General features: G+C 41.3%; 1 protein-coding gene across 1 annotated transcript in view; it reads left to right on the top strand.

The window, feature by feature from the left end:
• GYG1 (glycogenin 1) overlaps positions 1 to 15,439 on the top strand; it is a 32,656-nt gene extending 17,217 nt beyond the window's left edge. Inside the window, exons 6-7 of the mRNA XM_037154299.2 lie at positions 11,966 to 12,185; positions 14,572 to 15,439. Of these exons, the coding sequence (XP_037010194.1) occupies positions 11,966 to 12,185; positions 14,572 to 14,745 (394 nt within the window). The 3' untranslated portion in view covers positions 14,746 to 15,439. The remainder of the gene's footprint in view (positions 1 to 11,965; positions 12,186 to 14,571) is intronic.
• The last annotated feature ends 1,075 nt before the right edge of the window (positions 15,440 to 16,514 follow it).

The following is a 16,514-nucleotide window of genomic DNA, read 5'->3' as shown; positions in this document are numbered from 1 at the left end:
ATTAACAAAATTGTGGTCCAAATCTTTTTAAGTTAAAATAGACTATCCTGAATATTCAGGCCATTATAGATATTCTACAAAGAACACTGTGGGCCTCTCAGAGCTCAGCGTAAATTCAAAACCCCATTGCTAGGCTCAGAATGACCTTGGTGGCCTCCAGGACCTAGTGGCTCTGACTTGGTGGCCTTCCTTTATGACAGCAAGGGTGATGGCAGGTAGAATGACAAAGCATGGAGTGGTTTAGAGCAACATGGGCTTCCTGGAGGAAGGAGTGGAGACTTGTCTTACTAACTCTAAGCAACTATGTACCATGAGATCACCACAGCAGTATTTAGAATCCCCAGAGTCTTAGAGCTCTGGATATCTGAGAACAGTGTAGCCTTGCTATATGTGAAGGTTCTGCTAGAGGGTAGCCTAGTATGACATGAACTTAAATGAATTTGAGCTATGAAAGTAGCATATCTAATGCTTTACCTGCCATTTGGGTGGAGTAAAGTGACTCAAATGACTATTCAAACATCACTTCCAAAAAAAATTAGTACTATTTTCTGTAATAGAAGACCCTCTTTAACACAGCATAATTTGAGAACAAAATTTCTTGGTTTAGTAATGTTTAAGTTAATTTGTAATGTATGCATTGAGAAACAAGTTCATAAAGGCATTTCTTAGTGAAATAATATTTCTGAAAGTGCCTAGCATAATGTTTGAGAAATAGGCTTTTGGTTAATATTAGTTTCTTTTTCATTTTCTCTATTTGGTGGGCCTATTTATTTTATCTGTGTAGCATAGAATTTGGATTGTGTATAGCACTAGACAGAATCTTACTAGTCTTCTTAAAGTTAGTCATTTAGTTCCATTTTAGTGTTCTGTTGTATCTACTGGCTAAAAGCTGTGTATGTCATATGTGCTATATAAAAATGGGCCTGCAGCAAAGATAAAGAGTCCTCTGAAATTGCTTTAAACTGCCATACAAATTAGCTGGTCAAATAGATTATCTATAATCCTTGATTTACCAAGTAACTTCCAAATAAACATTCTACCTTACTCTTTTACTTGAATTTAGATGTGATCTGAGGTGTGACCTGGCCTAGCCAAGTCTCAGAAATTAGGTCTAGAAACCTAAAAGATTTCTTTCCATTGTTAACTGCTTTAACCTTCCTGAGGACATCGATAGCCATTGTTTCTTTTTCAGGAATGTGGCTTGTTCACTAAGATTTTATGAGGCCTCTTTAAAATCAATATTTTCCAAAAATGAAGTTGAACCATCAGTGTACTCAATTCTCTTGTTCTCTCGTATTTCTGATTCGATTGGGTTTATGAGCCCTGAGATGCCCTTGACTCCCATTTCTCCTCATGGCTGTTGCCATTGAAGCCATAGTCTTCTGTGTTCATTTCTCTTCACACCTACCTCTGTACCTAAAATCCTGAGGTGTTGCTTTTTGGATCTTGCTTATTTCTTCAGCCATTTGTTGGTCCACTCACTTGCTCAGTTAGCAGGCCTGGAACATGTAGAAGGTGCCACACATTCTGCTTGCTGGGGCCTGCAAAAATGAACATGGGAGCTGTCGTCTAATTGCCCTAGCAACTGCTTATGTCTGCAATTCCCGGTGGGTCACATGGCACCGTTAATCATGGTTTAATTGCTGGAGAAGAATCACGTGGTGATTGCATGGATGGCCTTTTTCTCCTTTCTGGGCATTAGTGATGCTTGTTGAGCCCCGAATATTCCATTTCTCAGCATGGCTATCTGGTTGTTCTAACTTAATCTTTAGGTTTTTGTTGCTCTCACATGATCTGTCTTCAGCTCTTCCTGCTGCCTATTCTGCTGTCCTGTCCTGGTCCTTGTCTCCAAGGGAAGACCTTCCACATCAGACTCAGCCCAGCCTTTAGAGGCTGCTCTGACAATAGGCAAAGTGGGCACAGGGAGTGATACCCCACGGGCAGGAGTCTGGGTGAGAAGTGCCATCTATAGGGGAGAGAGCTCATGGGGTTGCATGTAAGACGTGCCCTCCTTACAGCTCTCAAACTGCTGAGCTGCAGACTGTTTGTCCCACAGATACATTTTGTCTCTCTTACGTAGGGCTTTTTTTTTCCTGAGTTGTCAATGCTTAAAAGTTAGGGAATTTCACATGAAACCCAAATTTCTAACTTCTTATGAAAAAGTCAGATATTAAGTAGAATGTAGGAGAAAGATGTCAAAGATGACTGTTGTAGGTCTGGGGCCTCAACAGTTAGAATAAAGGAGTTGCCATTTCTGAAATGGGACCGACTGGGTGAAGCAGGTGGAAGCAGGGATTGTTAGAGATGTATCGAGGGTATTCAGTTTTGGATGTATTAAGTTGGAGTTGCATATTGAACATTCTAGTGAAAATGTGGAATAAGTAAGTAAATATAAGCTTTGGGACTTGAGAGGTCCAGTGAGACATAACTATAGGAGTTGTCAGCATATAAGTGACATTTATAGCCATAAGACAAGGTGATGTAACCAAGAGAGTGATTATGATGGAAGAGATTCCTGAAGACTGAGCCCTGAGGCAGGAAAGTGAGAAGGAGCAGAGACAAGAATCAGAGCAGTGCAGCAGGAAGCAGCCCAGCAAAGTGAACTGTTACACCAGCCAAGCAAAGAAAACCTTTAAGGAGGAGAGCAGTGACCCATCTGTGTCAGATGCTGTGACAGGTCAGACAGAAGACAAATGAGAACTGGCATTAGACCCAGAATGTGGTGGTCACTGGTGACTTTGGCAAGAGCACATTGGTGGAGTGGTGGAGGAGAAAGCATGATTGAAGCAGGTCCAAGAGAGTGGAGAATGGGAAACCCCGAATAGATACAGCTCTTCTGAAGCATTGTCTTTAAAAGGGAGCAGAGAAATGGGTTGGTAGCTGGATGGAGCTGCGGGATCCAGGGAGGGGGGTAGTGGCTTTGTAATGTTGAGTGGTCACAGCCCATTTGTGTATTGGTGGGAGTGATCAAGGAGGGAGGGAGAGGACACTAATTGCAGAAAGCTTAAGGGAGACTTGGGGGAGTGTTGGCCCTGAGTAGGTGAAAGGGGACGTGTCCTTGTGTGCACTGGAGAGGTTGGCTTCAGCTGAGAGCTGGGGCAGTGCCGTGAAGGAAGGTAGTGTGTTGTTGAATAAAAGAATGAACAAATGAATGAATGGTCAAGAAATCATCCAGGAGAGACTAAAAATGACGTACTGCCCAGGAAAGTCTTCCTGGTGCCCTGGCTTTGTGGGGCTTTCCCTGGCCTACTTTGTGAAGAAAGGCTAGGTGGTGTAGACAGCTAGGTCCTAGTCTGGGTTTCTAGGTTGTAAAGACTGAGTTTGAGTACGGATGTTGTTTTGATTTTTAGGGCATGATAAGGTTATTTAGCTTGAAAGGCAAGGAAAAATTGGGTGTGTCCCTGGTAGCCACAGTTGTTGCTCAGAAGTAGCTGTTTTCTGGTGAAGGGACATGCACCTTCTCATGGTCCCCAGTCCTCCCCCACCAGGTCCACTTCTTCTCAACATGACCAACCCACCCCTTGGGCACGTGGGTTTGTGACTCTTGATTCAGACTGTGAGAGAGTAAGAGGAGGAATTTTTTGATGAGAGAGAAGAGGTGGCTAATTGGTTGCAGAGAAGAGTTTTTGTTAGAGTCAGTCTCAAAAGGTACAAGAGAACCTTCACTGCAGTGGGCACAGGATGGCTTACCCTGCCACCACCCTCCCAGAGAGGGCCGCACCAGCAGGGCCGTTTCTCGTTTTGGTGCCTAATTGAACGTTGCACACACAGAGCTTCACATAGAATTGCTCCTATGTGGACCGTCATGGACTAGTTCCTGTGTTCTGAATGGTTCTGTAGTCTCGTCCAATGTTACAAACTACATTTGTCAACTGCTAAACTAGTCATGAACATTCTGTCTGGTCTTTTGGTAACATCAGGTCACTAGGATTATTTTAACAGCTAACATAAGCAGTATTATTGCTGGCTTGGGTTCAGACTGTGTCTTGTGATCTGGACATCTCTTTTGAGATCCTGGCTGGTTAAAATTAGAATGCTTATTTTAAGAGATGTATGCAAGCTGAGACAAATCCCCATTACTGCGTCAGAATGAATGGCGCTCAGTAATTTAGAGACAATTGTGATATGTTCCCAACTTTTTTTTTATTGTTCCTGGCTGGTATTTTGGTGGATAAATCAAGCAGTGAGTCAGTGAATTTTCTGGGCATTGTTGTTCTGAGTCCAGGTTAGTAGAGTTTATCTTCTGCCATCAACATTTCCCCCTTCAATCACCTGTTATTTTGCTTTTAGCCAGGCAACAGAAATTTTGACAGTACCTGATTATTGCCTCTGGTGAGAGAATACCAGGAAAATACCATGGGTTATTATCCTTCTGTAAGGAACACTCCCAAATTTGCAGTTAGGCTAAAATATTCTTTTAAGTAAGAAGTAATTTCTTCTTACACTTACGATCTGTGCTGTTATTTTATTTTTATATGGTTATTTTGGATTTTCATAAATAATGAGAATAAATGTACTAATATAAAAGAAAATAATTTTTTAAACATTCTCAGGCAACATGATTGAGATGTAAAGGGATTACATGCAAGGTGGGTGGAGGTGGAAGAAGGTATAAGGGGGATAAATGGTAGTGGAAGAAAATACAATAAAAAAATAAATATTTAAAAAGTGATTACATACAATTCACATCTCAGTTAATTTAAATTCTAGGTACAAAAACAGCATTTGAGACTTTTCCCCCATCACTTTTGAAAGTATTTTATTATGACAGCTAATAGAGCCAGCCCTTCAGGCTCCTTTGCTGTATAGGGAAGCGCCGTTCTGTTTGTACAGTTAATACATGCTATGTAGTTCGAACTGTGTAACCCATAAACCTTCATGCAAGGCAGCCAGTGTTAGGCCTAGCAGGACCCCCTACATCGTGCCCAGAGTAGCCCTAGATGATTTCCGAGAATGCCCTGTGATGACTGCCTTCTGCAGAACTTCACACTGTCACCCCCCCCCCCCCCCCCACCATTTCCTGGGCCCCTGTTTCCTATTTAGCAGCTGCCTTACTTGTCACCCTTTCCTACTTCTCTCACCCTCAAAGGCCCTAATTGGAGGTGAACCTTCCATCTTCAGCGATTCTTCCAGGCCCTTTTCATTGGAGTCCTTGCTCTCAAACTTCTTTTCCTGTGACCGCTGTTTATTTGTACAGATTTGTCAGGTGTGTGGCAGTAATACCTCCCTTCCTGAAAAAGGAGTTCCGTCTCTCACTGTACAGAAATAGGGCTGACACGGGCTGAAACCAGAACACCTGAAACCACTGACCTGCGGTTTCCGTGTGACCCAGCACCTTTCCTTCTTCCTCTCTCATGCACCTCTCTGCCGTCACACTCCTGAGTCTCCGTGAGCTCTTTGTGGCCGGCCCCTGAATACCCTGGCCCCAATAAAGTTTTTCAAAGGACCCACTAACGTCATGCATTTTGTAATCCATTGTGTTGCTGAAGTTTGTATAGCTGTCGGGAGGGTACATCACACTGTGCAGCCTTCCACAGTCCTGCTCACCCCTTGACCCTCCCACACTCCCCCATCTTATTAGCTGCCACGGAAGTTTTGGACCCCTTAAGATCTTAGTTTCTACGTCAAACAGGCTTAACAAGAATTTTTGTAAAACCAAGACTGCCCTGTCTATGAAAGGATTATCCAGTGTCTACAATTTTTTACATTTTGGGGGTAGATGGGTAAAGAACGTAATTTTGAGGAAGAAGGATTCTCCCTGTGGCCACAGAGGGTAACGCTGATTTAGCATTAAAGAGGCACTTGAAGACCTTGGACTCCTGTAAGTGGAGCCCAGGCTTGAGCCACAGTGAAATGCAGGGCGTGGACGGTCCCCAGATGGCATTCCTGTTGACGTGCAAGGGGGAGACTGGGCCACATGAGGAGGTATCTAATCAGCATTAAATTGGTGTTCAGGGAGGTGGCGAAAGCTCCTAGCCACCAGGGAGTACTGACGGAGCCAGAGGCTGCAGTGTACCGTCCCACCTTCAGCAGAGGCTGGGCAGTCTTGCTCTGCAGACATTGGTGGTATTGCAGTGGTGTTCTGGGGCAGGGGGAGGTTGGACCATTGTCTTCTGCCTGAGCTCTGAAGGCCCGATTCACAGTGTGAGGCATTGGAGAGGCCCTTAGACATGGTCCTGCACAGTCCACTTAAGGGCCACATGCTGGTCCTGAGAAGCACCATCCAGTTCTTATTCTTTCTCCCCCTTTTCTCTAAACTTTATACAAATCGCCCCCTTCTGAGAACTGTCTTTTTTCAGACAGTGCCAAGTTGACTTCTTGTAGCTTTCTTTCCTATTGGTTCTTCTGTGTTGCTGTGTCCAGTTGGGTGTGTTCAGGATTCCTTAGGCATACTTTTTCCACCTTGCACATTGACTAGGTATAGGCAGGGAGTTGATTCATGGAGTAACAAATGTCACTCTCAGACATTCCTTTGCAATTCTGAGAGTGTATTATAATAACAGTCTAGTTGTGGTTAGGAACCTTTCAAGCCCGACAGACTGGGCGGGATCCCAGCTCTGTCATTCACCAGCCATGTGATCCCAGAGAAGTTATTTAACCTCTTCACGCTTTGGTTTCCTCACATACTTGTTCTGGAGATTCACTGAGATAGTCGTACGGATGTTAACCAGTGCCTGGCACGTGTGAATATTCAGTGTACAGAGTGGGGCAGAAGTAGGTTTACAGTCATGACTATGTGAGTTTATTCATGTATTATTATTTATTAAATATTGTATTATTTTTCATACGAACAACTGTAAACCTACTTTTGTGCCACCCTGTATGCGAGCTATTACTCTCATTACTGTCTAATTATTTGCAAAGTGTCAGGAGAGCAGGTTAGAAAGTAATAGAGTTTATTCTATATTCATGTTTTAACTTAATTAGTATTTCTACCTCTCATGTAATGGCTGCGTATGACATTTATATAGGTCTAAGAAAATCATGGGTCTTGATTTACTGGTCAGTTTAGATAAGAGAAGCAGACAAAGGCTCCCCTTCTAGGCAGGGAGACTGAGTCAGGGAGAGTAAACGTCTGAGAAGGTGGGGGGAGTACTTTTCTTTCACCTGTGCTGAGATGGGCTTCCCCATCATCACGGGACCAGTGGTTGAGGGCAGTTACCACAACCTTGCCCATCTTTTCTAGGCCTCATCCAAGTCCCACTTCCCACACAAAGCCCCTTGTACAAATTCCTGCCTGCACTAATTGCTTTGGAATTTCCATAGTCCATAATGTCAGCACTATCCTGGTAGCCCTGAGTTGTTACCTCACTTGTGCTATTGTTTATTATTTTTATTGGGTGGGTGACTCATCTCCCTATTTGGACAAAAGCCTCCTGGGACCATGCACTGAGCCTAGACATAAATCCTTACACATAACGGATTTAAGCATTGTCATTTGTATTCTTTTAAGGATAAAATTGCAAGTACTTGTGCGAACGTCTATGAGTGTGTGTGTGTGTGTGTGTGTGTGTGTGTGTGTGTGTGAGAGAGAAATACATTGTGTATAAAATAGTTATCTTGGGGATATCAGGTATCCACTTCATTTTCAAAAGAAGTACATTCCACATGCACTTAAAAGTCACCCTAGAAGAAAATTTACAATAGGCTCCATTTTTCTGGCAGTTTTTGAAAGGCATGGCAAGAGCTCAGGCCTAAGAGAGGCAAAACTGTGCCAAATGCCATCTCTGCCACTTAATAGCTGTATGGCTCTGGGCAACTCAGCCTCTAGGAGCCTCCATTTAACACATTAGTAAAATCTACCTTGCAGAACTGTTATTCCCAAACATGTTCTTAAATAATTTGGGCCCCAAACATAGTAAAGTCTCAGATAACAATAGCTATTTAACAGGTCTCTGACTTTTTTTTTAAACTTTTTTTAAAATTGATTATGCCATTACATTTGTTCTATTTCCCCTCCTCCATTCTCCTCCACCTTGCACACCCCTCCCCCACCATTCTCCCCCCTTTACTTCATGAACACGTGTCTCAAGTTCTTTAGATTCTATATTTCCCATACTTTTCTTACCCTCCCCCTATCTATTTTCTATCTACTGTCTGTGCTACTTATTTTCTGTACCTTCTCCCCCCTTCTCCTTCTCCCACTCCCCTGTTGCTAACCCTCCATGTGATCTTCATTTCTATGGTTCACTCCTGATCTAGCTGTCCTCTTAATTTGCTTTTGTTTTAGGTGTGGTTGTTGATAACTGTGAGTTTGCTGTCCTTTCACTGTTCATCTTTTTTATCTTCTTTTTCTTAGGTAAGTCCCTTTAACATTTCATATGATAAGGGCTTGGTGATGATGAACTCCTTGAATTTGATCTTATCTGAGAAGCACTTTATCTGCCCTTCCATTCTAAATGAAAACTTTGCTGGATAGAGCAATCCTGGTTGTAGGTCTTTGGTTTTCATGACTTGGAATACTTCTTTCCAGCCCCTTCTTGCCTGTAAGGTCTCTTTTGAGAAATCTGCTGACAGTCTGATGGGAACTCGTTTGTAGGTGACTGTCCCCTTATCTCTTGCTGCTTCTAGGATTCTCTCTTTCATTTTAATCTTGGCTAATGTAATTATGATGTGCCTTGGTGTGTTCCTTCTTGGGTCCAACTTCTTTGGGACTCTTTGAGCTTCCTGGATTTCCTGGAAGTCTCTTTCCTTTGCCAGATTGGGGAAATTCTCCTTTATTATTTGTTCAAATAAGTTTTCCACTGGTGGCTGTTCCTCTTCCCCTTCTGGTACCCCTATAATTTGTATGTTGGAGCGTTTAAAGATGTCCTGGAGGTTCCTAAGCCTCTTCTCATTTTTTTGAATTCTTGTTTCTTCATCCTTTTCTGTTTGGTCATGGTCATTTTTTTCTTCCTTCTGGTCCACTCCTTTGATTTGAGTCCCAGTTTCCTTTCCGTTACTATTGGTTTCCTGTGCATTTCCATTCATTTCAATTAGTTTAGCTTTCATATATTCCTCTAATTTGTGACTATAATCAACCAGTTCTGTGAGCATCCTAATCACCAGTGTTTTGAATTGTGCATCTGAAAGTTTGGCCATTTCTTCATCACTTAGATTTATTGGCTCTGGGGCTCTGAGTTGTTCTTGAGCCATGTTTTGATCTGTTCGTGCCTGTTACATACAAGGAGAGGTGCCTTGGTGTTTACGGGGGTAGGGCTACCCAGGTCACAGGTTTGTGACGCTGTATGAGGGGCTGGGGTCCGAGAGGGAGCAATGGTGGTCCTCTCCACTCGCCCAGTCCACCTCACTACTCGCCCCCGCCTGCTTATACCAGCACAAATGTGCGAGTCTGCTGCCCTGCACCAGTCGCTGGGGCCTGCGAGATCTGTCTCAATGCTTGCCTCTTCACTGGTTTATCTGCGTGCAAATGCGGAACCCACTGCAGACAGCCAGCAGCGCCTCTTCCCTGGGTTCCACCCGTAGCCAGCCCACACCTGGGTTCCTTGCCCCCAGCTGCCTGTGCACCGCCCAGATCTTTTTTGCCCGACTGGCTCCGGTGCTGGTTTCGCCCCTCTCACCAGTTTAGCTGAGCATTTCATTGTCTTTGGACTCCATATTCGATTTTCTGTGTGGTTTGGTTGTGTTTATTGTTGTTAAAACTTTGTTGTTTTTAGATTTGGTTGTGCGAGGACGAAAAGTGTTCCCACCTACGCCTCTTGGCGGAAGTCTCTGTGACATTTTTTAAAATCTTTTAGAAGATTGGAAAGGTTACATGAAGAGAGTTTACATTATTTTGACCAAATCCTTTGGTTTTCTGTAGGATAAATCCACTAAAATCTGACACTTGAGCCCAACACTCAAGAATCTATCCCATTTTATCTTTTGCTGTCAAAGCTTGCTCCTTGGCTGTAGTTGGAAGACACTTGGTCTGGCACATCCACAAGCCTCAGAGCCACTGTCTCTCACTACAATTCCCTGTACTACCACCCAGCTCCTACCTGTTGGACAAACCTTAAGTCGTGTCCAGTCTCTCAGCACCTCCTGCCCCGCCGCACCTGGCTTTCAGTGACCGCCCCACCTCTGAATTCCTGGAGTCCTCACTGTTCCCCCTTCCTTTTGTCTCTTGTTATATTCACTGTTATTATTACTTGGTTTTATGTGCCTAGATTTCTTCCAAACCAGAACAAGACTACTCTTAACTCTTACTCTTTTTAAGATATTATTGTAAAATAATAGTGTTTAAACCAAAAAGAAATACACAAAAAGTGTGCAGTTTTTAAAAGTATCCACCACCCAAGATAAGAATGGAACACAAGCAATACAGCTCCTTTGTGTCCCTTCCCCATCCCAGCCTCCCTCTCTGCTGGAGAGAAATCTGTATCATGAAATTTACATTGATTGTACTTTTCTAGTCTTTTAATAGTACTTTTGTTGTTTTGTTCTTATGTAAGTGGATCTATATGTATTCCTATTTGAATTTTTATGTATTTCTTTTTATCAGCATAATTTAAAAATCCATTCATTTGCTATGTAATGCGTACAGCTAAAAAGCTTCATTTTCACTACTTCATTTTCACTACTACATTGTATTCTTTGATATGAATATACCAGAAGTTGTCCTTTAAAAAAATAGAATATGAAGGACCAGGTCATGTAATTTGGAATTTAGTATATAGGACAGGCACAGAGACCCATTTAAAGTTTTAAAGTGAAAGAATGCTTTTGAAATTGCATGAGAGAAAATATCTCTGGCTAGTTTTTTTTTTCCCAGAGAGAGAAAGGGAAATGCAAAGACATGTGATCCTCCCCCTCTCTGTCCTCCCTTTCAATCAGCTGAGAATGTGGTCTGTTTCTAGGAGAGGAAGTGATGGGAACCTAAAAAGTCAAAACAGCAGTTATGAAGTTGGAATGCTTAATGAACTGATAATCAATAAATATTTTCTGAATAAAAAATAAAGTGGATAAATAACCATAAAACATCAGTGATAAGCAGGTATTTCTTGCTCACACGTTGGCAGATAGGCTTGGACAGCTCTGACCGTCTCACCTGGGTTTGGAGCCAGCCCACAGGTGTGACCCACCTTTGTTCACACATTTTGTTCCTTTGAACAGGCAGGTGGCCCAGGCCATGTTCTTCGGCTGCAGAACGTGAAGCTTCTCAGAGAGGGTGAACAAAAACAAACTGCTCTTTTTAAGACAGTCACTTCTGCCCACATTCAGTTGTCTAAAGCAGGTCTTGTGAGTATACCCCACACTGGTGAGGCAGGAAAACATACTCGCTCATGGAGACTGAGAAAGGAGTGGACATGTGCTCAGCAGCAGTCTCACCTAACATGGTCATTGAGTTGTTTCCAGTTTACACGCATTTCCAACAGTGCTGCTGCTATGAACATTGACTATGTCATCTCCTACACATATGCGAGAGTTTCTTTAAAGTACCTGCCCAGGAGCTCAGTTTCCAGGATGTAGAATGTGAGCATTTTCAACTTGAGTAGATAATGTCAAGTGGTTTTGTAAATGATTGTACCTTTACTATTCACCATGAATTGGTGTTTTCATTGTTGCACTGATCCACTGAACTTTTGAATTTTTATGTATATTTAACATACAGTTTAATAATTTATTTTTTAAATTCTCATCCAAGGATGTGTTTTTTCAATTTTTAGGGAGAGCAAAAAAGAAACATCGATGTGAGAGAGAAACATAGATTGATCGGTTGCTTCCTATATATGCCCTGACTGGGGATTGAACCTACAACCTTTTGGTGCACGGGACAGCGTTCCAACCGAGCCATTCAAGCCAGGGCACAGTTGAATAATTTAAAAAGCATTTCTAAAAATTTTTTAGGGAACTCAATTTGCTTTCCAACCACAACTGCAGGATGGAAGAAGATGCACCGTTAAGTCTACAGCACAAAATGTTGCGTATGTTTTTGTTAGCACTCAGAATCTACTAACCATTTCAACTTGTGTTCATTTGGCAGGTTTGGTGCAAATGCCAAAGTTGTGCATTTCCTGGGACACATCAAACCATGGAATTACACTTACGATGCTAAAACAAAAAGTGTCAAAAGTGAGTCCCATGATCCCACCATGATTCACCCAGAGTTCCTCAGCCTGTGGTGGGACATCTTCACCACCGACGTGCTGCCGGTGCTCCAGCAGTTTGGCCTGGTCAAAGACACCCAGTTGTCCCTGGACACGGTGGGTTCTGCTTTGTTCTTGCATGTAATGTAATGCGTACCGTTAGACGGAGTATTTGGTGGTACTTCAAACAGAGAAATAAGATTTTTGTAGATAGAAAACAGTTTCCATCTTAGAAGGGAGAAATGTAACCAGCAAAAACTAAAGCAGAAGTAAAGTTTGTGGCAGATTTTCTTAGATCTGAGAGCATAAGAAAGGGTTTTAGAAGTTTTACTATACCCATATATTGTAACTAAGAAATTCTTAATCCATTGTCCTGAGATAAATTCTAAAACAGTGATTTGTAAAAATGAAGAATGCTACATTTCACGTTTTAGAAACTGCAAACATTTAAATACACCTATTTTGTTTTTTTCTCTGTGCTCAGAAAAATGAGTTTTCAGTGACAATTACAACAACATGAACATATAAGCAAATATTTTTCTAGGATTATCTTGATTTGCTATGTTTGTACTCCTATATGGTTATTATGTAGGACCTTTGAAAAAGAAATCTTGTAGGAGGAGGATGACATGTTAACATTTACAATAACGAACTGCTTAGCCTCATTTCTGACTTTAAAGGTCTTCCTCTGAAGTTTGTTCTTTTGGAAGAATTGGAAAAGGATAAGAAATGACACTTTGGGGAGGTAGAGGAGGGTAAAGGGAAGGTAAATGGTGACAGAAGGGGACTTAACTTCGGGTGGTGAACACACAATAAAATATAGAGATGATGTGCTATATAGAATTGTACACCCCAAACCTGTATACTTATGTTAACCAATGTCACTCCAATAAATTAATTTTTTTAACAAATAATTAAACCTACATGTTACATATTAAGCTATAAAGAATACAACAGAATGGGTGAATTATAATTATGTCTAACTGATCCGTTAATTGCCTTACTATAAGAAGAGACTATAAGGTTATAAGAGATACTTCTCTTTGCTCGGGTATAAATTTTAGCCATTTCACTTATTAGCACTTGTACCAAAACACGAGAAGGAGAAAAAGAAAAATAACTCACAGTTACATTCTTACTCGGTTGCTTTATGTGGATCATGAAATAACACCTGCACAGTACTTGGAACATTGTCTGACAATAGTAAGTGCTTAAGAAAAGTTAGCCATTTTTGTTTAAACTTTAAACTAATCTATCAAGTACTATTGGTAATATCCCCTTTTTAGATATTAAAATAAACCGAGGCTTAAAGAATTATAAACTTCTCTTATATAACCGACTAGTCAGTAGCAGAACTGGGACTCAAATCCAGGTCTGAGAGACTTATCCTTATGAAAAATATTGTGAGCAGAAAACTCTGGAAGAGCTTCTCTATATCATTCCCATTGCAAATTGGAGGCAAAGCCAGAGCTAATCCAGGGGAAGGACTTATGTTGCCTTAGCTGTACTACAGTCCCATGGAATCCACCCCAATACCTTGGAGTTCCAGTATATTTAAATGCATACATACACACACACACACACACAATCAAAACAGGTAATCAAAAATTTTGTTCTGCCATTTTCTGTCAAAAGCAGTATTTATATGTATTTATCTGCATTTTTATCTGCTAAGATTTCTGGTGCCTTCTCACCTCAGATCTCTTTGAAAGATGGCTTCGATATTCCTTTATGGTACAGTTGAAGTTAATTGTGCATCTGTATGTAATGGTAATCTGACATAGAGTAGATTTGCTCCATTTTCTGCACGTTCACTTTGTTCCTTCTGCAACCCAAGGACTGAGAATTATTAACCAAAAAAGGTGAAGATGGGAATTGAAACAGTTCAAAACTAAGCTAATTAAATTAGCAGAAACTACAAGAATAGATGCTTATGTGATAATATGCTTGAACAGGCAGATGAGTTTGGTGCATGGTCTTAGACCATTTAGCTCTCGCTTTCGTAACATGACAACTTATGTAAGTGGTGTGGCTCTCTGGTTAGGTTCTTTCTGAAGCTTAGGCTCTAAGGTGTCATTTTGTTTAAGTTCTCAACCTTTCTGAGCCCACACAGATCGAGAATTTATCATGAGACTTGTATTCCCTTGTCCATCCGTCTTACACTTTCTAATGAACTGTTTGCAGCTTTCAGACTTGGTCTATACACTGGCTTTCTCTTGTGGCTTCTGTAGAAAGGTATGCAGAACTTAAACATAACCCTGATTACTTTGTTACCCCAATGTTTTCACTCAGTCAAGAAGTCTTCATTTTGTTAGGAAAAAAAATCATATGACCTTTGTATTTCTGTCTTTTTTGTTGTTGTTGTTTCATGTAATACTTTCAGTTTTTGGTACTTTGCATGATAATTCACCTTGGTTTTCTCACCTTCTTCAATTTATTGCATTCTTTGAAATGGTCTGATTTTCAGCTCTCAAGGAGTCTCTGATTATGTTCTTTTTTCTAGGAAGATGTCTCAGGAGCCATATCACATCTGTCCCTCGGGGAGATCTCGGCTACAGCACAGCCTCTTGTATCCTCAGAAGAACGGAAGGAGAGGTGGGAACAAGGCCAGGCTGATTACATGGGAGCAGATTCCTTTGACAACATCAAGAGGAAACTTGACACTTACCTCCAGTAGTAACACTGCCATGTTTCCGTGGACACACACACACTTCACAGGCACTTTTTTCTGATACTTAGTATCTAGAGCTAGGTCTGTTACAGTCGCTAGAGGGTTTTACTAAAAGTCATCATGTAAGGGATTTTTGTAGGACAACAGATGAGAACTGGACAGAAGTTATGAAGTGGCTGTGTTGTTAAACGGACAGTATTCTGGTGGGTTTTTTTAACCCTAGGCTTATTCAGCTAATGTTTCAGAAATTCTCAGTTAAGCCAATTGCCAACTTATGTGGTGAGGGAAACTCAATCTTAAACTATTGAGGTGGCTATATCAGCTCTTAAAATGTGTTGAGCCAGGTGCCAAATCAGTCTCTCTTCAGATGAGACACAGTATCTGTCTCATGCCTGCGTGTTGTACCTTCACTAGACGTGCATTTGAGAATTGTCCAGGGGCTGCAGAGTGATTGTAATTCTGCTTTGAGGTGAAAACAGCCTGTAATAACATTGCTGAGTGATTCATAGACATATCAACAAATGACATTAACCCATTTCTTTCCTAGTCTTAGTATCTGAAGATGTTCACCAATTTTCCATGTACAGTGAGGCAGCATGCTAACATGCTTTTGTTCAGTTCTGTATATCTGAAAACAGCAGTGTGTTCCTTGATGGTACCTGCAGTGGCACCTTGTATGAAAAATAAAGACTTATCACCATCTTGGTTGTCTAATTTAATTAAGGATTCGTACTCCCCTTGAAAAAATGTATTGGAGAATTTTTCATAATTTGTAGCATTTGTCAGTATTTTTAAAACCAGTATAAAACTTGATACTGGAATATATGTTTTAAAATGTGGTTTCCAGATAGCTAAATAATTGATGTGTGGTTGCCTCCTGTGTGCCCCCTGCTGGGGACCTGGCCCACAACCGAGACATGTGCCCTGACTGGGAATGGAACTGGTGACCCTTTGATTCACAGGCCAGTGCTCAGTCCACTGAGTCACACCAGCCGGGGCAGATAGCTAAATAATTAAATCCAGTGTTCTCCAGTGATGGGGATGGATCTGAGAGACAAAAGTGAAATCAAATTTATCTAATCTGTCACCTACATTGCATCTCCATATCAAACAGGTATTCAGATTGAGAATATTGTAACCTAAAAGGCATTAAGGTTCATTGTCAGTCTGAAGAGGCACAATAGTCTTTCAGGACTGTTTAGAATCAATACTGGACCCCACTGTCTTCTAGTGTTTTTATCCATGACTTATAACTGATAGAAGTTTAAAGCATATTCATTAAATGTACAAATGATTCTAGGTTGCAAGGATGGCAAGCTAGGGAACAGTAGGATGCAAAATGACATTTTTAAACTAAAGTGAGTATTCAGGAGTTATTCTATTGAAGAAAACAGGAGAGAACACCATTACAAAAATTAACTTTAGAGGTTTAATTGTGCAAAAACTTGCAATGGCTTTTATGACTTAGCCTTCAAAGTCACCCTTCTTTATTTCCATGATGTCCTATTGGTTAAACAGGTCAGCCCTGTCAATATGGGTATAGATGAGTATATAGCAATACGGAATCCTGGAGGCAAGAATGACGAGACCACTTTGGGGGCTGTCTACCACAAGAGTGCAAGAAGAATCTATGGAATTAACTAAAATCATAAAATACTAAAAATATTTCTGAAGGAAAAATAAGCTATATTTATTTGGACTGGTGGAGAGTGAGTTGCTATGATCTTCAAGGACATGAAGCATCGCCAGAGATTTCAGTGCATCTATATGTCAGG

This window comes from Artibeus jamaicensis, unplaced genomic scaffold, assembly GCF_021234435.1.
Source record: "Artibeus jamaicensis isolate MK-2021 breed Jamaican fruit bat unplaced genomic scaffold, CSHL_Jam_final contig_466, whole genome shotgun sequence".
In the NCBI taxonomy this organism is placed as follows: Eukaryota; Metazoa; Chordata; class Mammalia; order Chiroptera; family Phyllostomidae; genus Artibeus; species Artibeus jamaicensis.
Note: the sequence above shows the minus strand (reverse complement) of the source record. Positions and strands in the feature narration are given on the sequence as shown.